The sequence below is a fragment of the Mchenga conophoros genome, linkage group LG20 (genome assembly GCF_057382185.1).
Source record: "Mchenga conophoros isolate Kocher_MC1m ecotype Shallow Benthic linkage group LG20, M_conophoros_male_GT1.1, whole genome shotgun sequence".
Lineage (NCBI taxonomy): Eukaryota > Metazoa > Chordata > Actinopteri > Cichliformes > Cichlidae > Mchenga > Mchenga conophoros.
Genome location: NC_140545.1, coordinates 34,996,264 through 35,017,051, shown reverse-complemented (window position 1 = coordinate 35,017,051; position 20,788 = coordinate 34,996,264). Strand labels below are relative to the sequence as shown.

Sequence of the window (20,788 nt, the reverse complement as noted above, 5' to 3'; positions counted from 1 at the left end):
GGTGACTGACCGGCTCCTCCTTACAGAAACTCTCTCAATCCTTCAGCTTTCTTGGATGCTGTTCAGCAACTCCAAGCTTCAGCTGTCTGGACAAAGCCATGACCTTTATGTGCTTCTTCTTCAGTCACTGCTTTGTTGCCTTGGTGCCTTCGGTCACTGTCTTGCTGAAAGACTCATCAACTCATCTTCAGTGTTCTGGCTGAGGGAAGGAAGCTCTCATCCAAGTTCAATCCATGCAGCTCCATCCTACAGCCAAGTTGTCCTGTATCCTTAACAGAAAATCTGATGATGTCCTCGCCTCCGTGCTTGACTGTGGTTGTCGTTTGAGCCGTCTTCCTTCCAACCCAGCACGTCCAGTTGGTGCCAAAGAGCTCGATGTTGGTTTCCTCCGCACTTTCTTCCAAGCCTTCTCAATCATGCAGTGTGTTACCAGTGGGGTTCATGGTGACTGTCGTCCCCACTGCCTTCAGATTATTAACAACCACCTTTCTCATGGTCATTTTCACCCTGTGAGGCAAGACCTTGCATGGAGCTCCAGACCCAGGGTGGCTCATGGTCATTTATATTTTGTCCATTTGCAATAATCTCACCAACAGTTGTCACCCTCTCACCAGGCTTCTTGCTGATGGCCGTGTAGTCCAGCGCTCCCCCGCCACGGACCGGTTTAATGTCAGACAATATTTTCACAGAGCCTTTAAGGTCTCGTGGATAATTACAACAGAATAAAACGATACGACCGAGACAAAAACTGTGGTGTTTTGTAAATATAATAATAAACGGGAAGTCACTGTGTAACTGTGTAACTTTATTAGCAGCGTCCTCCTGAAATGCGCCAACAACACTGAGAGTAACATCCTCCTCGCTGCCCCTTAATGCTCTCTGGTCGCTATGGTAACGTGTAAATATTTCTTTCAAAATAAAACACAACTACAACACGGGAAATGACCCAGGGAAACCGAGTTACCGATAAAAACTCTGAAAACCACCCGAGCCTCAACTCTCCCGGCCCCGTACCAAACGACTCACGGACCGGTCCCGGTCTGTGGCCCGGGGGTTGGGGACCGCTGCTGTGGTCCATTCTAAACTTGTGCACGTCTACAGTCTCGTCCTTTGAGAGTGAGCAAACTTACAAATTCATGTTTTTCTATTTTAGAGATTAGTCCTCCTTTAAAATACGGTCATGCCATAAAGCAGGAAGTTGCTGTGAATCCAAAAAGCATGTGGAATGGTTCAGTTTTGCAGTTTCTGCTGTTATCGACACATTAAACCATAATCACAAAGAGAAGACGTATTTTTAGAAGAGCAATGTTCAGACTGTTCGGCACATCGCTGGCTCGCTCACTTCACTTTTAGCCTAAACTCTTCTCGGGTAAGTCTGTAAGCAGCTTGTGGATCAGGCATTGCTGCCTCATAGCCAGTAGACTTTTACAACCCTGCTGGAGCTCATACAGTTTTTCATTTCTTCCATTTCCTGTTTTTCTCATTTAATTTCCTGTTGCTGCTGCAGCAGCTTTAGTAAATACAAGTCTTGTTCCTGATCAGTTCACACAACTTACCGAGACCTGACATCAGCACAGACATCGAGCAATTACTGCCAAGGTCTGCAGGCCACAGGCCAAGTCTGAGGGCCTTCGTATTAAGTGATATTTCCTCTTGTAAAGTTAAGTGAAATAAAAATAACAAAAAAGACATTCAAAGGACCAGAAATGGAGACAAACTGATCACAGAGACGTTAACCAGTGAAAAAGAAGACACAATAAACACAAGTGGATGTGGAAATTTCTTGAAAGAAGCATGAAGCAGATGAAACATGTTTGCAGACTGAACGACCACAAGCTGACACAAAACAACCACAGAGAAACACACAAAGATGTTGGAGATGAGAAGGCACACAAAATGAAAACAAGGATGCAAAATGATACTAAAGGATTGCACAGAGTCTCAAAACGACCACAAACACTTCAAATGGACTGAAAGGAGACACAAAAATAAAACAAATGGGTGCAAAACCACCACAAAGACACACAAAAGAAAAGTTCAACATAGACCAAAAACACATTTCTGTCATCTGTAGACCTTTTTTTCTTTAGCATGCTGCTCTAGTGCCCATCGTGTCATAATTCATCCTCGACCACAGATACAACAACACATCCAATCATCGTGGAGCAAAGTCACTCACAGAGCTAACTTGGCTGTTACTGTAGAGCAGGGCTCGGCAACCTTTCTGATGATGAGTGCATCTAAAATTTCAGTGTGCCATATGATTGCATTAGCAATAAATGTAATAAAGCTCTATATGAACAGTTACACACTATGTAGAACCACTTTATAGGATTATATTTGTTCGCAGATGTTGGCAGCTATCAGCGAATAGTTATCAGCTATTTGGAAACAAAAATGACTTTTTATACACAAAAGCAAATGAACTGTACAACAGAAAATACAAATGCTGTTTATGGTCTCCTCACAACAATGATAAGAAAAATAAACTGGGCCAACATGGCATGTTTGTTAATACAGAGACACACATGTTAACGTGATCTCTGGTCTCCCACTCAGAGACACAGGTCTGCGAGTGTCCAGCATTCAGACGGCTACCTGAGGACCCATGTGAGAGAAAATCTGCTCACACAGACATGTAGAGCCAAACACTGTCAATAAGGCCTCTGCAATGTTCTGAAGACAGTTAAGCTTGTCAGGTAGTGACGTCCAGCAGGTGAACATGCAGCTCCATGAACACGCACAGCTGTGGATTCCAGCTGCTTCGATGTTGCATTAACTGACATTAACTCAGCCAGTTAATGTGAGACAACCAGCTGCTCATTAAAGATTTCTGGTTTGATCAGAAAAGAAAACATTGGTCCAAACACCTGAAAGTCCCGAAAACGCATTGTGAATTCTGTCTCGAATCTACGGATGTATCCGTGTGTTTCCACGGTGCTGATGCTGCGCTGAGCGGAAAGCTCCTGAAGTATTTGAAGTGTTGGAAAGTGGAAATTTCAACATTGCTTGAAAAAACTGCCAGCTAGCAACGTCCCTCTCACCAGTAAGCTAAGTTATTTTTAGCCAATTACAAGTTGAATCTGGTAGTTGGGGTTGTTAGCTAAGATACCGTCATTAAGAAGCAGCACAACTAATGTGTCTATGTGAGCTGATTTGTGATGTGCACCGCTGGCCCGGCCATTTATTTTTTAATGCACCTTCTCAGATTAATGCACTGCATTTTGACTACAGACCGGCCCACCAGGTATTATAGGAAAAGCCATAAAGCCTTTGAATGAAAACAGACGCTGTTGTGACAGTGATGTGCAGTCTTGTTGGTATATGTATGATTTCTATACATTTTATGTCATACTAAAAACTTTGGTTGTAAGATTCAGATAATTATTTATTAAAAGCGAGACATTTTAAATGAGAATAAGAAAGAAAAGTATTTCTTTGTGCCCCCCTCTCCCTGTTAATGCCCTACATGGCCCCCTGGCAACACTTTCCTAGACCCGCCCCTGCACAGTTACCAGCTGTCAGCTACTTAGAAAAGGATCCTGGTGTTATTTGCCTCTCAGAAACAGTTCATAACTTCCCTTCAACTCATTCATGCTGCTGTTGTTTAGCGCGACATCCGCTGGTTTCCTCTTTCTGGCGCAAAGTGATAAACAAACAAGAGAGAAAAGCTGATCAGCTGATCATTGATCAGTTTCATGATTGAAGTAGAAACAGGAGAGGGAGGGGAGAGGATGAGAGGAGAAGAGGCAGCTGTGCAGCGTAAAGACGCAGAATAAATCCAGCTTTGTGTCTTTTTCCATTCTAGCTGAAGTTCGGGACAAACTGCGTCCCTTCTCAGCTCAATATGAAACGCGTAACATTTTCTCTGAATGCGGGACGATTATGTTTTTTACGGGATGGTCGACAAGTCTGCTAACTAACCTTATGAATAAAATAAAGTTCACTATCAGTAACATCACAGCACCCACCCAGCTGTCATGCTAGCTAGTACGCAATACGAGTTATTGTAACTGACGGTTAAAAGTCAGCACAACGAAAATAAACTCCACCTAAACTTTGTTTATATCTGACCCAGATAGACTGCAGGTCATAACTTCTTACCTGAAGTTCAGTTCACCCTTGGACCGGCTTCCGCCTCTGGTCTCTCCTCGTCCTGCCTCCCCTTTCCCTCATCCACCTGCTGGCCTTTATGCTAGCTCCGCCATAGCCACCACCAAACAACTGTGTTATTTCTACACATCGGCCAGCATCTGGCCAATCCACCACCTTTCATTGTTTATACCGTTACAAAAAAAAAAAAAAAAAAAAATCATCGGCCCATAAAAACGAAAAATCACATCGGCCCACTGGGCAAATGCCCGATGGCCAGTCCAGCTATGGCCGTGTCTTCAGTTAACCATGCGTGCTCAGGGTTGCCGACCCCTGCTGCAGAAAGTGTGTGGCAGTTGCACAGCTTTGCCCTGTGATTTACACATATATACGACTTTGCACAGTTTGTCTTTGAGTCGGTATTTTGATGGTAGTCAGTCGTTTCTTGATGTCAGTGATTAGTGGACTCCATTTCTCAGAAGCTGGGATTGGAAGTACTTGGGGGGAGGAAAGCCTCAAATTCGTGATCATTATGCTTGGATTTGTCTGGGAAATCCATCCTGTATCTTTCACATAGAGGTTTCTCCACAACATGTTTGAGGCAACCGAGAGTCAGTCTCATGATTAAACTTATAATACAATCTGTTAACACACTGGAAAAAGCAGAACAGAGCACATTTAAAGCACTCGCAGCATTCCTCTCTGATCACATGGCATCACATTGCTCTGATATACAGAGCTTTGGTTGTAAACGGTGCTATCACAGACTATCCAAAGCCAGATCGTCTTTTCAGCACAAATAACTCAGGATTTACCCAACACTCCACCTGTCTTATCTCCTTTCCTGTCACTGTTCTTCTCACCAGTACTCCCAGTTATAACTACGCGCCGAACCCAGATAAGCACTGGATCATGCGTTACACCGGCCCCATGAAGCCCATTCACATGGAGTTCACCAACATGCTGCAGAGGAAACGGCTGCAGACGCTTCTGTCTGTGGACGACAGCGTGGAGAAGGTGGGCACTAACACACAAGCACACACACGTCTGGTATTGCTATCCTCGTGGAGACATCTCATTGACATAATGCTTTCCCTGGCCGCTTACCCTAACCATCAAAAATGAATGCCTAACCCTGATGCTTACCCTAACCAGAACCTAATTGTAACCCAGACACTAAAACCACATTTTGAGTGTGAAAAATGCCTTCAACCCCGTGGAGACCAAAATCCAGGTCTGTTGGTCCCCACAAGGATAGCAAATGTCAGATTTTGACCGGAACACACACACACACAAACCACCAGCTACACACTTGATGGCTGGAAAAAGATAGCTTGTGTTATTAGGCAAGGCAAGGCAAGGCAAGGCAAATTTATTTGTATAGCACAATTCAACAACAAGGTGATTCAAAGTGCTTTACAGAGACATTAGAAACAAAAACAAATAAAAAGCATGATTTAAAATTGATTAAAACAAGCAAACAAACAAACTAACTAAACACACACATTTCACACCTGTTCGCGCGATCTGAACCCTTATCGTAAGGGGAGCTACCAGTCCTTCTGTGGACGAGCTACTTTCTATTTTAAATTCCCTGAATTTAAAATACTCTCTAGACCCAGTCTAGACCCAGCTGGGGAGTTACCCAGAGCTCTAAACCCACTTAACAAACAAACAAAACAGTATATAAAATCAAAACAGATAAAATCAGAAATAGATAAGATCAGTAGTTAGTGTAAGTTTTGAAATTTAAGCTTAAAAGTGTGGATTTGGTGCTTTATTCAAATGCAGCTGAGAATAGGTGAGTCTTCAACCTGGATTTAAATAAACTGTTGTTATAACAACGACCAGGACAGAGACCCGATCAGCCAGAACCCTGTTACCATGGTTCTGAATAGGTAGATATCTTCAGCACTCAGGCTCACCCGAGCCCAAACTTCTCGTTGAGAAAGGGGTGTCAATTGCATTCAGAGACCAGTTGATCCAATCCATAATTCCTCTTTTAGATTTTAGAGAACAGACTGTGAGAGAGTGTTCTCACTACTGTGTTCAGTTATACACCGTTTTGTGATCACTGTTGTTGATATATTTGTGGGGGCTGAAATTTTACTTTCAAAGAAAACACAGTAATGATCAGACAGGCCCACATCAGACACAGTAACCTTTGAAATGCTCAGGCTCTTGGAGATCAGTAGGTCAACAGTGTGTCCTCTATTATGTGTGGCCTCTGTTACATGCTGAGTCAGCCCAAAGTTGCCCAGAGTGTTACTCAGGTCTTTAGTCCCTTTGTCCTGAGGGTTGTCCACATGAATGTTAAAATCCCCAACAATAATTACACAGTCGAAATCAACACAGATCACAGACAGCAGTTCACTGAGGTCATTAAAAAAGTCTGTGCAGTATTTGGGAGGCCTGTAAACATTAAGAAACACAACTTTGGATGGGGCCTTCAGCTGTAAAGCCACATATTCAAAAGACTGAAAACTTCCAGGAGATAGCTGCTTACATTGAAATGATTCATTAAATAAGACAGCAACCCCTCCTCCTCTCCTGCTCGCCCTGACCTCACTGATAAAACTGTAGTTAGGAGGGGTCGTCTCGATGAGAACAGCTCCACTGTTACTTTGGTCCAACCAAGTTTCAGTTAGAAACATAAAATCAAGGCTGTGCTCAGTGATTAAATCATTAATTAAAAATGTTTTCCCAGCTAAAGATCTAACGTTTAATAAAGCCAACTTAAGTGTTTTAGAGGTATTATTTGCCACATGTCTCCTGTCACCTAAAAGTACAGAAATGTTAAAACCTTCTAGTAAACAGGGTCCCAGCTTCTCCTGGGAAAAGTCACCACTGCCATAATCCTCGCAGCCCGGACCCTCCACACATCACACATCAGACTGCGGAGACAGGGCATGAAGGTGGTAAGGAGGAACTAAGGGGGACGAGGCTGGGCAATGTGACTTCGATTGCTCTGTTGAGGGCGGGGCTCGATGGCGAACCTTTGGCTGCTCTGGTGGGGGGGTTTATGGGGGACAAAAAGGGATTGGGCCGGGGGGTAGATCTGAGCCCAGCATTGACCCGCTCCATCATCTCCTCAGTGAATTTCAGGTGTGGCGAGGAGGGAGAAAGGGAGGGGGAGGAGGGTGATGGCCTGTCAGGGGTTTGGGGGACTGGGGAAGGTCGTGGTCCCTGGTCCTGGTCGTTGGTGTTGTTGAGAGAGTTGGAGGCAAATAGGGACCCCTCTTCTTGCCTCAGATGTCTCTCCTTTCTGAGGCTCTTCCCAGGTGGGGGCAGATGGAGCTCCTCCTCAAGGTTTCTGCTGGGCTTTGTCTGTTCTTGGAGTACTGTTTGTTCCTCTTTATGAGATAACTCCTCTTTTATCTCAGCCTTGGCACCAAGCACAGATGGATGACGTATGGAATAAAACAAGTTGGAGGTGAACAGTTTCGCCCCTGACTTGTTAAAATTAAATCCATTTGCTTTAAACAGATGCCTGTTGTTGATAAAATGCACTGAGTGGTCAGTACATAATAGTAATGGATTGCATTTATATAGCGCTTTTCAAGGCACCCAAAGCGCTTTACAATTCCACTATTCGTTCATTCTTACATTGGTGGAGGCAAGCTACAGTTGTTATAACAACGACCAGGACAGAGAGCCCGGGGATCGAACCGGCGACCTTCCGGTTACAGATATGCTTCCCAACCCCCTGAGCCACGGTCGCCCGTACATGCTGATATAAGCCATTTATTCAGTGCAAACAACCTGCTGAATCTCTCGTCTCCTCCTCTGACCGGCGGTACAGGTCCACTGATGAATACAGCTGCATTCAGAGAGTTTACAGTATTTAATAATCCAGTAAAGTCCCGTTTCAGAACCTCCGACTGTTGTTTGGACACATCGTTTGACCCTGTATGCAGAACAATGTTTGTCACAGTTGGATATTCATCTGCAATTTGAAGAATTCTCTCCTTCAGGTTGTTGACCATATCGTTAGGAAAGCAGAGGACTTTAGTGTTCTTACTGCACATCCTTTGTACATCCTTTACGGCAGAGTCACCCACAATCAGAGTTTCAGGCCTAGCCTTTAGCTTTCCCTGTGGTCTTTTACTTTTCAACAGATTTTCAGACCTTACTTCGCTACTTTTAGATGGATGGTTGTCCGATATAGATCCAGGGTCCTTTGATAGTGGAGCAAATCTGTTCTGCAGTTTCACATTCAGTTGTTTTGAAGGTTTGTTGTTAACCTTCCTATTCACAGTTGTCCAGTCCTGTTTCCTCCCGTATACAGGGGTAGAAGAGCTTCTCTGTCTCGTAGGAAGTGAAGGCCAGTCGGTTTCAGAGATTTCAGCTCGCTGTGCCCTGCCTGTGATACGTCCTCCCCCTTCCAGGAGACATGATTTATGTCTTGGTTTTGCACCAAGACAGTCCAGGGGGGGATTATCGCTTGAGGATTTATAATAATGCACAGAGTCTACTTTCTTGGTCATGTTATCTGTGCTCCTTAGCTGTGTACTAGCTTGCTCATCGCCATTGTTTTGAATCAAAGGCAAGGTTGTTTCATTTCCACACAGTCCATTTACCTCCACGTTTACTTCTAAGCGATGAATTTTTGTCTCCAGTACTGCAATCTTCTGCAGGAGGCTGTGGTAGTCATCTGTGGAGAGGGAAGGCATCTTGTTGCTAGTTAGCCTAGCGGTTAGCACCTTTCCAGGCTATTGAGGCTGCTCGGTGCCCAGATGCTGTAATCAGGCTTCAGCTGTGTGTAGGCCACAGACACACGGAGCGCTGAGGATAAGGTAACTATAAAAATGTTGCTGTTTCTGTTAAAAACGCTTTAGTCCTAATGATCTATAAGTGTCCAGAAGCTATCGCAGGTAAGCTCATACAGGAAAAAAGGGAATAAATCAGCATAAAAATCAATAAAAGAAGCAAAGCATTTAAAGAGCAAAGAGAGGAAGCGTCCACACTCACAAAAGTGAGTCAAGTTTGGTGGAAGTGTGAACAGATAAAAGATGACCAGTGTGCAAAATCACTCCGTTTTTTTAAGCCACAGACTGAAATGGTGTTGTTTGTTTCTCAGCTGTATAACATGCTGGTGGAGACGGGCGAGTTGGAAAACACCTACATCATCTACACGTCAGATCACGGCTACCACATCGGCCAGTTCGGCCTCGTTAAAGGTACGAACAGAGAATAAGGTTCTTGTGTCTGTCTGATTCTTTTTCTGCCGATGGAAGAAAGAATTTGTGATAATTTTTATAACTGATTAAACTTGATTATCATCTGGAAACATCCTGATTTGTGATTTAAAGGATTAGATTTTTTTTTTAGTAGGAAAACAGCTGCAGTGCAGGGAGGAACATTGTGAGATGTGTGCCAGACTCATTTTAAGAACCCTTCTCCAGCAGATGAAACAGCATTATGTACAAAATAAACAGCGAAACAGCACAAATTCTAAGAGTCTGGAAATTGGACAATCGCTCTTTGTGAGTACGGGCTGAACAGCAAACAGAATTTCAGATGCACGTAAAGAACATCTGAAGAATCCAAGATAATAAAATGTTTGAGTTTAAAGGAACAAATGTTTTGTGTTTGATCATCAGAAAACTGTGCTGAGCATGAAGATAACGTCAGAACGTGACAGCAAAACACACCTGTGTGTGCGAGCTTCAGTGTCACCACCTCAGCTACAAACCACAGCATTAATAACGTGTGTGTGTGTGTGTGTGTGTGTGTGTCTCCAGGTAAATCTATGCCGTACGAGTTTGACATCAGAGTCCCATTCTACATCAGAGGACCTAACGTGGAGCAGGGCAGCATGTAAGCACACACACCTCAACAACAATTCACTGCACAAAGGTGCCGCCGATCCTCTGAACTCAGTGATAACTTTAAACGTTACTTTGTTCAGTCCATAAAACACAGACAGCTGTGGCCGCCTGCTCATGACCACAGCAATCGCAAGAAGGGTTTTAGTGCACCCCCCTCTATTTTCACAGACTCCACCTCCCACATGCCAGCTGGTTAGGGAATTCACATTTTCCCCATGCAACCTGCATGTCAGGGGCTCACTGAGGCCCGAGGTCACCTTCCCATGCACCTGTGGACCCTTCCTGACCACCTGCATGTGCACATTTACAAGCAAGCATCAGCTTCTTTGTCAGACTGATATTCAGGTAGAAATCTGGTGATGAGAGCTGGCTCTCCATCCACACACCAAACAGTCATTTTCAGGTAATGAATCATTACCAGCCACTCAAACTGTGGCGCACGCCATCATGTCCCAGCACACGGACTTGTATGCTCCAATTCTAGCAATTTGTTTTTAAAGAGCATCTCGTCAAATAATACATATATTGATGGTCTCTGTTGTTGGCAGTTGATTAAAAAAAGCACTTTGCAGGGTACTTTTAGGCCAAGCAGTTAATTAATTTACTGAGTAAATAATAATGCAATCAGTAATTAAAATGCATGTTTTTTGCAGCCCAATTAATTGTACAGAAAAGAAAAATAAGCCTTAACCAACAAGGCTCAGCTATCAGCAACGTCTCTGCTTCATTGGAGTCGTTCCTTTTTTAAATTCCTGTTCCTGTTTCGAGCAGCAAACAAACCCTCAGTGCTCAGCACCACATGGTGGATGCAAGGGAAGAGAAGCTGATGGAGCATGTACAAAAACCTGCTGGTTTTGGTCTCCACCACGAGCGTACAGGCTGCTTTAAAAAATCTCAGAACCAAAAATATAAAGAATCTGTGGAGACGTGAAGCAGCAGAAAGATCGTATCCATGAAAAATGTGACAGCACTGTTTTCTTCAGAGTGTGCTACTGTGTGCGTTTGTGTGTGTCAAATTGAATTACCACAGTCAGAGCGGTTCCACGAGATGATCACGGGTTCAGGGCAAGAGTTTCTTTCCCTTCTTCGGAGCAGACGTTATTGAGATAAAAAACACTTTGTTTGCAATACTTCACAATAAATGTCCCCGTGAACTTTCCCCCCTGCTCTCCAAACCCAACAGAAGTCTGTAAAAGCTCTCGGGTCTGTTTTGCCTTCAGCAATTCACTTTTAAAATATCAGTACAAAGCAAGATGCGACGAGTAATTTGTCCTTTTTTAACATTTTCCATTATGTGTATTTTTTTAATCTTCTGGTGTTCTGCTGTGGCAGCAAACACCGTTTTCATGGTGGAAGATTTCACTTAAAAGGTTTTGAGGTATAACAAAAAACAAATTTTTGCCCCTTATCTCCTGTGTCTTTCAGGAAGTGTTGTTACCTACAGTCTGTAAAAGAGGCGTAGCATAGGCGGAGGAGGGCTCGTCAAATAAATGAGTTAATTTAAGAAGATCTGACTTTGTGTGTGTGTGTGTGTACATGTTTAGATATCTTTGTGAGGACAGAAAAATTGGCATGCTTGTGGGGACCAATAGTCACTCATGAGGACACAATGCCCGTCCCCACGAGTTTGAAGGCATTTTCAGGATGAAAATGTGGTTTTAGTGTCAGAGTTACATTTAGGCTGTGGTTGGGTTTAAGCTGAAGGTTAGGCACTGATTTTAGATGGTTAGCTTAAGCAGCTAGCATTATGTCAATGAGATGTCCTCACTAAGATAGCAAAACGAAAGTGTGTGTGTGTGCGTGTGTGTATGTGTGTGTGTGTGTGTGTGTGTGTGCACAGCTGCAATAAAACCATGTATGATGCATCTGTGCCACATGTCACATTTAATGAATGTCACATGAAAATTGAAGCCCTGTTTTGGTAAAAAGGAGACATTTATTAAAGTCTTATTAACAGTTTCTTTTTCGGATTTCGCTATGACAGCATGAAGCTAAAACAGGCACACATATAATAAAATAAGCGCTCATACTCTGTTTGCATGTTTGTGTCAGTAACCCTCACATGGTCCTAAACATCGATCTGGCTCCGACCATCCTGGACATCGCTGGCGTTGACACGCCTCCAGATATGGACGGAAAGTCGATAATGAGTCTGCTGGACACAGACAAACCTGCCAACAGGTACACACACACACACACACACACACACACACACACACACACACACACACCTAAATGCCAGATTGTTAAAGCATTTCACTTCCTTGTTTTGTAACCATCTGAAGGAGCTGTTGCGTCACCGTTTTCCCAGCTAAGATGCTCTTTAACCATCTGAGCGCTCAAAGAGCTTCTGAATAAATAAACAGTAGTTTTTTCATGCCATTAATCATCCTAAACACACAAACCATTAAACACAGATTGAAGTTCATTTCTCAGAGTTCACAGTGAGGTAATCAGCTGCTTGTTGAAAACAGAGGTCAGAGAACAGAGACACATCACCAGTATGTAAATCATCTTCGTGCAGAGAGTCGTTGGAGCAGCAGGGCGTCTCTCAACTGTAACGACCTCATTTAAACTCCTGGTTGCGCCGCTATTCGGCAGCACAAAGAGCCATCTGGTTCGCCTGGAGCGAGAGAAATATTCTATTAATATTTATAATGATCAGAGCGTCAACAAAGGCAAACATAAAGGTCAGGAGGTCGGAACAAACAGGAAAGCGTTTCGGGGGGCTGTCAAACCCGCCGAGCTGAGGCGAAAGGATTTTGCACACAGGGTCGCGGTTTAGTGCCGATAACCTAAACTGGTGATCATTTCATCTCCATACACCCTCCTGTGAGGACTCATGATACCAAATGTGGATTCATCCATCAGTAAAAATAGTCCCCAACTACAGGAATGTGTCAGATTTGATTGGTAAACGGACCGTGACCATCTGTGTAGGAAACATCGGAGCTGCTTTCAATTAATGAAACTATATCTGTTTGTCTTCACTGAGAACCGCTTCACTCTGTGTTGCTCATAATAAGTTGTACATGCTGTCAGGTCAATGGAAACAATCCATTTGGTGCTCAAGTCAATTGTAAATGACTTCATTAGGTAAGTTATAGGTGACTGGACTTATTCTGTGAGTGGCTTCTTCCTTCTAAAGCTGAGGTTTCCTTTCCTACTGTGGTTGGGAGATCTTTTCCACAGTCACTTCATCCTGTTATCCCGCTGTGATTGCCAGTGACCAATACATCGCTGTCGGTAGCTGAGGGGGGGTGAGGTGCACTTGCTAAGGTTTGAAGGTTATATAGCTGCTGGTGTTGGACACACACGCAAAGGAGTTTAATTCCCACTTCCAGGTTCAAGGGAAAGTAGATAAACTACACCAGCGTGAGAGTCTCAATCACTTCTAATGATGAATGATTTAGTCTGGCTTAATTAGTGGACGGATATCAGCTGAGCAGCTAAAATGTAATTAAGTCTCTGCAGACCTAGAGCTAAATGAAGCCCTAAGGGAGGGATGGACGGAGGGAGGGATGGATGGATGGAGGGAGGGATGGACGGAGGGAGGGATGGATGGATGGAGGGAGGGAGGGAGGGAGGGAGGGAGGGATGGATGGATGGAGGGAGGGAGGGAGGGAGGGAGGGAGGGATGGATGGAGGGAGGGAGGGAGGGAGGGATGGATGGAGAGATGGATGGATGGAGGGAGGGATGGATGGAGGGAGGGAGGGAGGGAGGGAGGGAGAGATGGAGGGATGGATGGAGAGATGGATGGAGGGAGGGAGGGAGGGAGGGAGAGATGGAGGGATGGATGGAGAGATGGATGGAGGGAGGGATGGAGGGATGGATGGATGGAGGGAGGGATGGATGGAGGGAGGGAGGGATGGATGGATGGAGGGATGGAGGGAGGGATGGATGGAGAGATGGAGGGAGGGATGGAGGGAGGGATGGAGGGATGGATGGATGGAGGGAGGGATGGATGGAGGGAGGGAGGGAGGGATGGATGGATGGATGGATGGAGGGAGGGAGGGATGGAGGGAGGGATAAACCCGAGTTTCAGTAGATTGCACAGGTTCACGAGGGTTCGAGTAGTGAAGGTTTTTGAGGTCCATGTCAGGTCAGAGACTTTGGGGGATGTTGCAGCTGAATGAGAACAATAGTTCAGAAATTAAAGTCTTCTAAAACGTTGTCCGTACAAGCAGACATGCTGTTTGTCTTTTTTCTGGTTAAACATGTTGTGATGCAGCCGTATCTTTGTGTTTTTCACGTTGTTGAATTTAAATCAAACCAGATATGTGTCTTTAAACCTGAAACGTAGCGTTTTTAGCTGTACTCTCAGTTCTGCAGCACACCGAAGCCTCTGAGGATATCTGTCTGAACATTTGAATAGAGTCCTTACATTCTGTGCTGAGACGAACTTTACAGCAGCTGTTCCCTTTTTATTATCTGTGAGGTGCAGAGGAAACACCAACAGTAGCTGAAAGACTGATTACCGAGAGTTTATTCAGAATAATGGACTGATTCTGTGCAGATTCTCCCAGAACAGTCTGCTCTTTGCAGTTAGGAGAATTAAACCAGACTCGTCTTGCAGCAGCTAACAGCTCACAACAAGCACATGATTATAGATTCCTGGTGTTTTTCAGGAGGAGCCAGATTTTCAGCAGCACAGGACAAAACAGTGACTGATAGCAGTTTACAGCCAACAAATAAAGAAAGAGGGTCCTGTTGTGCTACAAACATGAGAACAGATACTGCGCAGGCATTTACAGATAGTTTAGTCTTCCACGTTTGACTGTTTCGCTGTGGTCAGAAATCCAGTGTGCGCCTGTCTTCACACCTAAAAACACAAGTGTAACTTGTGTGTTATGATTCTAGGTCATGAATAAATATGGTTTCATATACAGTTGACCAAAAATGATCATAATTCTATTTTTATTTGTGCCAGTTTATTGCAACCTGGACTTCATCTGTTTGCTTGTTAAACATATTTCAAACAATACCAGTGTAGTGAAAAGGCGTTTGATGTTTTCCATCAATCCATCTCCTTCTGCTTAGCCAGTTCAGACTCATAGATAAGCAGAAGTCGAACACCAGTCTATCACGGTCTGCTATAATCGCAATGACAGTATCGACAGCTGCACTGCAGAGCCAACAAGAAGACAGCCCCCTGATAATGAGGGTGCATTTGGTGAAATGGGTCTGCTCTGGATCCTTTACTGCTGAAATCTGCAGGCAGGAAGAGCAACAGAAAGACATCCAGCACATGTGAGCAGACATCAGCAGCTGTTATGACAGTCACAGATGCAGCGTGAAAAAGGAGGCGTGGGTATGGTTGCAAAGCGGCTTGCAGATGTGCAGTCACTGTGAGCAGGTTAAAGCAGTGTACCGGCTGCTGCTGCGAGTTCTCCACAGTAACGTTGGGCAGCAAATCTCACTTTCACAGTTTTATTCAAACATTATTTTTCACACAGTCTCTGACTCTCTGTGACCGGCTGTGCTGCACCGGCTCTCAGACTCACCGCTGAGCATCTCGTGTCTCTCATCTGCTACAATCTACATGCTGTCGGGGGAGGGGTTAATTAGACGTCCCCAGCAGGTGTCCCACCCTCCTCATCAGACACACTGCTCTACCTCTCCTTCCTGTGACTGCGCCCAGAAACCACAACCCGCCTCCACAAGCCGCTTAAATAGCGTGCCCTGTATAAGACAGCCAATTATATGCTTTAAAGGGTATTAGCAGAGCCATCAGCTGATGTGGGCTGACACCGAGGTCAGCTGATTTGCCACAGCTGAGTTGGCCTTCATGGTCTGCCTGAGCTAACACCAGGATCAGTGTTATGCTGTGTTTTTTCACGTATAAAAAGAAACTAAATGATAAAAATAGTTTAAAATAAGGATGTTGGGCATTTGACAACAAAGCTTCTGAACGTGCCCGACTCTGCCCGGAGCAGACACAGAACAGGCAGGAGGGATTTTGTTGTGAACACCTCGCTGTGGCCTCAGACGTGAGACGACTCGACAGCTCGGCTCCCACTTGTTGCTTCTATCTCTTTAAACCGTTGTGAACAGCAGAGAATCGGTGGATAGCGGTGCTGTCCTTCAGGTCACCAGCAGCTTCTTAATAGTTGCACTTAGATTTAATTCGCTGACTTTTTACAGACTTTCTACATGTTTTCACATAAGAAACAAAAATCTTATGAGCTCCGTTTGGCCAGGGTGTGTTTAGCATCTCCCAGCTTGTGGCTAAAGTTCAACCCAACCCTAAACCTAAGCGCTGCGCTGGCAACTGTTTGGATGTTAAAGGTAAAACTAAAAAAATCCAAATATTTCGTTGTTAGCTGCGCTGATGGCTGTCATATTGGAAACTTAAATGAGTCCTTCTTCATTGTGTTTCAAACTTTGGAGACAAGCTTTTACATCGAGCAGCAACATTTTCCGCCGCCTTTGTGTGTAAATCCTCGTCGCAGCCTCATTATCATGTTTGTGTCTTTCTGTGCTGTTTATTCTGTGAATCAAACAACTGGAAAAAGTCCTGCAGTCGTTTCCACTGCGGTGACTGTTGTTCTTTTAAGTGTAGGAGGAAAATCAAAATGTTGTTCCTGAAAGTTAACGTTACAAACATCCCAGAATAGAAACCAGATGGAGTCACGCGCTTAATGAGGGGACGGTATGAGTATTATATAAATGTGTGTAATGTTCGATGATTTGAACTGAAATGAACTCGCTGCTCCTGACGTGGCAGCGAGAGGAGCTCCAGCCCGAAGTTTAGGGGTGTAAAATGAAGCAGCGATGCACATTTAGCAGCTCGTTCAGACGCCGCTTCAGTAAAGGCAGTCGTGCTTAATGGAGTCGACGTGAAAAAAGAAGAAGGTGAGGTGAGGTGAAGGCGGGCGGAGGGTGCGACAGTGTTGGTTGTGGGTTAAAAATAGCAGGAGAAGTGCAGGAATTCTGATTCTCGCTGTTTTCATCCTCTTCTTCAGGTTTCAAGTGAACAAGAAGCCGAAGGTGTGGAGAGACTCGTTCCTGGTGGAGAGAGGGTAAAGACGACACATCACTGCTGCTGCTCGGGAAAATATAACACATAACAGTCTACGTTCAGTGCAGAGTGTAACACAGCAGCTGCTCTCACTGCTGGGAAAACATGGCAGCCAGAACTACTGTCCTGAGTCATGGACGTGCAGCTGGTGTCGTCCACCCGGTGGAAGCAGATCTGCCTGATGATATTTGGTTAATTAGTAAAAACTCATAATAACTCTGAGACAGATATTAATCACAGCTTAAACACATCATTGAGCTTTGATTCAGTCAAATGTTCTTCTAACGGAGGGCTAAAGGTTAACTTTTAAAAGTTTGTAAAGAACTCTCGAGTGAGTCGCTCGCTGGCTTCGTCTCCGTGGCATCGACCCCCACGCTCGAGGCCACCGAAGCATTTACACAGAAAAAAGCAGCTTTCTTGATTCAGACAGAAGAAATGCATAAATGTGCCAAAATAAACTTTTATTAACTTTGAATCATGAATTCATTAAACATGCAGATTTCCTCCCTGCTTGTGTTTTTACAGGAAGCTGCTCCACCAGGTCGTCGAAGGTAAGGAAGTATCGCAGGAGGAGAACTTCCTGCCCAAACGCCAACGAGTGAAAGACCTCTGTCAGAGAGCCGAGTACCAGACGCCCTGCCAGCAGACGGGACAGGTACAGTAAGACTTCTGATTCATTTACTCCTCGACTCCTGATCCTACTTCTCCCAAAGGTATCACGTTCCTTCTCCATCCTTGCACTACAATAGTCAGATTTTTTTATAATCTCCTGAATCCAATGACTTCACTCCTGATGTTATTATTGTACTTTTGATCTAGCTGCTTATTCCTCAATGCATAATCGTATTCCTCTCTTTTACTCTGGAATACCTTATTTTTCCCGAGTCAGTCATATGAGTTTCACTGCGTAGCCGTCCATGAAACCACTCAGAATTCTCTGAGTTTGCATCCACTGACTTCACTCCTGATCTCATTACGTGTCCCTGATTGCATTACCTTACCTCCAGTCTTAACTTTACTCCAGAATACGTTCCTAATTTTCTATTTTTTCCAGAAACCTTATTTCACTCCGTTCACCAAATTAATCAAATTCACTCATAAAATTATCAGTATTCCTATAAATTTGGCTCCATTGAACTTACTTGACTGTACTTTTGATCCCATTACTTAATTCTGATTGTAGTACTTTATTCCAACCCTTTGCTCCACACACCACACTTTAGATCAGAAGCAGGTTTGGAGCGTTCCCTTTCCTTCCACTAAAATGCTTTTTCTCTAAACTTCCTTCTGGTAACCCATTCCTGGTCCCATTATCACTCTTTTAAATGACTCTTATCCTTTTCCTTACTCCAGAATCCTATTCTGTGCTCCGTTCTGCTCCCAATCCAATTAAATCATTCTTTCAAACCTTATTATTTTCCCAATATCCTCACATCCCATTTCTAACTTCTGAATCTGAGACTTTATTCCTGATTCTACTCGTTTTTATTATTATTTCATTCACATCACATTATCACATTCACTCCATTCCTCAGTCATAATCCAGTAAATGTTCCTCTTTGGTAAATTGCTTTATTCAAGATCTCGTTGCTTTGTTCTGCACACTCCTATTTTACTCCAGAATAATGTTCTGCTGGGTCTCCCCTGATCCTGTTGTTTGTTTACAGCACACCTTACCACTTTATTCTAGTCTTCATCTCGTTATTTGAGTTGTGACTTCGTCGTTTCGTTCCTCACTCGGGACGCTACATTTCTCGATCCACTTATTTCTTCCTGATTCCATCATTTTGTTCACAATTGAACTGATTTACTCTTAATCCCTGTTTAATCCTCGTCTAATCACTTCATCCAGATGCTATTTACTCTCAACTCCATAACTTCCAGAAATCCGAATCCCATATGTTTAATTTCTCTGTGCTCCTAACTGCTCCTCCTCTGCCAGTCTCATCGTTTTACTGCTACGATCCTGTCGTTCACTCCTGATCCTGTGGCTTCAATCACAGTCTTATTGCTCATTATTCCTGCTTCGCTTTGACAGAACATGCAGGCTATAAAGTTTGCACTCTTTCCGATGCAGTTTTTCTTTGGTCTGTGCAGTCTTCGGTAACAAGCTGTTTCAGGCGGGAAAGCTGGGATGGCTACTGCTCCAATAAACAGAGACTTGAAAGAAGCAGGGTAGACTTGTGCCACAGAGATGAAAAACCAGATGTCATCTCTGTAAACCAGACACATACAATAACTGCAGTAACGACTGGAACGACCAGAACACAATGGACTCGCTGAATGCTGCAGCATCAAAGAGACGTGGAGAGAATCGAGATGCGACAGCACAACAGAAACTTTTCTGCCAGACATTTAGAGCTGTGTCACTGTGTGTTTGTGTTCACGCTTGTTTGAGGTTAATTACACTTGTCGAAAAATCCCTTTAGCAAGTTGATTAGTCTCTTAGCAACAGAGTCTGCCGGCTGCTGGGTTGCTGTGATAAACAGCCCCAAGAAAACTGCATTTATGTGTGTGTACTTAATAATTCAGGCATTTGTCGCTCTTTAATAAGCGTGAGTGACTCAGGGCAACAGTCGCAATTCATTCGGGTCATGCTAATCTTCTAATGAACAACTACAGAGTCACGATGCAGCCGCCGCTGAAAGCAAAAGAAGACTCTGAATGTATCGTGCGTGTTTACGAGGCAATCGACGGCCTCTTCCCAGCCTCGCCTTTCCTACCTCACCCCCCTTCACTCAAAGCCCGGCAGGTTTGGTTCGTGCTGATCAAAGCAAATCCACGTGAATGTTTCGAACCCTCACAAGTCCTGAAGCTCTCTTCTCTCATCGTGCAAACACCTGTCCAAGGTTCCCTCTCGTTTTCAGAGGCACTCTGCCTCTTCTTCACCTCCTTTAGTAAAGTGACTCTTTTCATAGCTTCTATCAGGATCCTGCAGGAGCTGTCGGAGAAAACGGAACCATTGTTCTTTTGTTCTTTTTGGTTCCACAACAGCTTTCGAGGATTTTGTAGCCGGTGGCAGAGCGCAGTCAAGAAGCCAGTGTGATTTGTCCTAGAAACATTGTGTAATCAGCGTTTACCTTGGGATGATGTGTGAAAGAAACCTACTCATGTTTCAAACCTACGAACGCCACTCAGTGCAAGTCTGGCGTGTTGAAGCTCGGGTGTCGCTGGTTGCTACCCCTGGAGTATCACCGTAATCAGCGGTTTAAAACAAGCTCACGTGCATGTCACCTTATTTAATATAAGATTAGGATAATCAGCCAATCAGTGATCGATAGTCAATAATAGAACATCACTGCTGAGAGTTAACGGCCCGACCACAGAAGTATTTCAGGGTCTTTTTCAGTCACATGGACAGGATGGAGTACGAGGCCTTGTGCAGTAATGAGTATAAGGTGGAAGCGTCTGATTTATCTGCTGTGAGTCAAAGAGCTGAAACGAGCCTCTGCTTGGAGACTTGTGGACATTCTCCCTACAGACTGACGGAGGAGCTCTGAGTAGAGCTGCTGCTCGTAAGCGTCTGGAGATTTTGCTGTTTCACATCAGCTGTTCATGGCCCGATGTACGTGAGGATCTTTAGCCTCAATCCAAAATTTCATCGGCCTGAACAAATCAAAGCCTGACATCCGAGACCAGCAGCAGTCAGATGCTCAGTGTGATTACGGCGCTACACCGAACCAAGTGGACCAAACAAGGCCTTTTGTTAAGCGTGCGTGTTGTTGTAAATTAATTCTGAGGTAAACAAATATTTTTCTGTTTAATTTTGTGATTCGTGAACTTTTGTGCATCTTTTGTAAGTTGTTGTATATGTGACATCACATCCTGCCTGAAGATAATCCT

At 44.2% G+C, this 20,788-nt stretch overlaps 1 protein-coding gene across 6 annotated transcripts in view; it reads left to right on the top strand.

Annotated features, from left to right (window-relative positions):
- The window catches only part of sulf2b (sulfatase 2b), a 108,802-nt gene that overhangs the window by 73,761 nt on the left and 14,253 nt on the right, over nucleotides 1-20,788 (top strand). For all 6 annotated transcript variants that reach the window (XM_085259168.1, XM_085259166.1, XM_085259167.1 and 3 more), the window contains 6 exons: nucleotides 4,959-5,109; nucleotides 9,173-9,272; nucleotides 9,837-9,912; nucleotides 11,976-12,104; nucleotides 16,890-16,946; nucleotides 17,471-17,600. In XM_085259168.1, coding sequence (XP_085115294.1) covers nucleotides 4,959-5,109; nucleotides 9,173-9,272; nucleotides 9,837-9,912; nucleotides 11,976-12,104; nucleotides 16,890-16,946; nucleotides 17,471-17,600 — 643 coding nt within the window. The remainder of the gene's footprint in view (nucleotides 1-4,958; nucleotides 5,110-9,172; nucleotides 9,273-9,836; nucleotides 9,913-11,975; nucleotides 12,105-16,889; nucleotides 16,947-17,470; nucleotides 17,601-20,788) is intronic.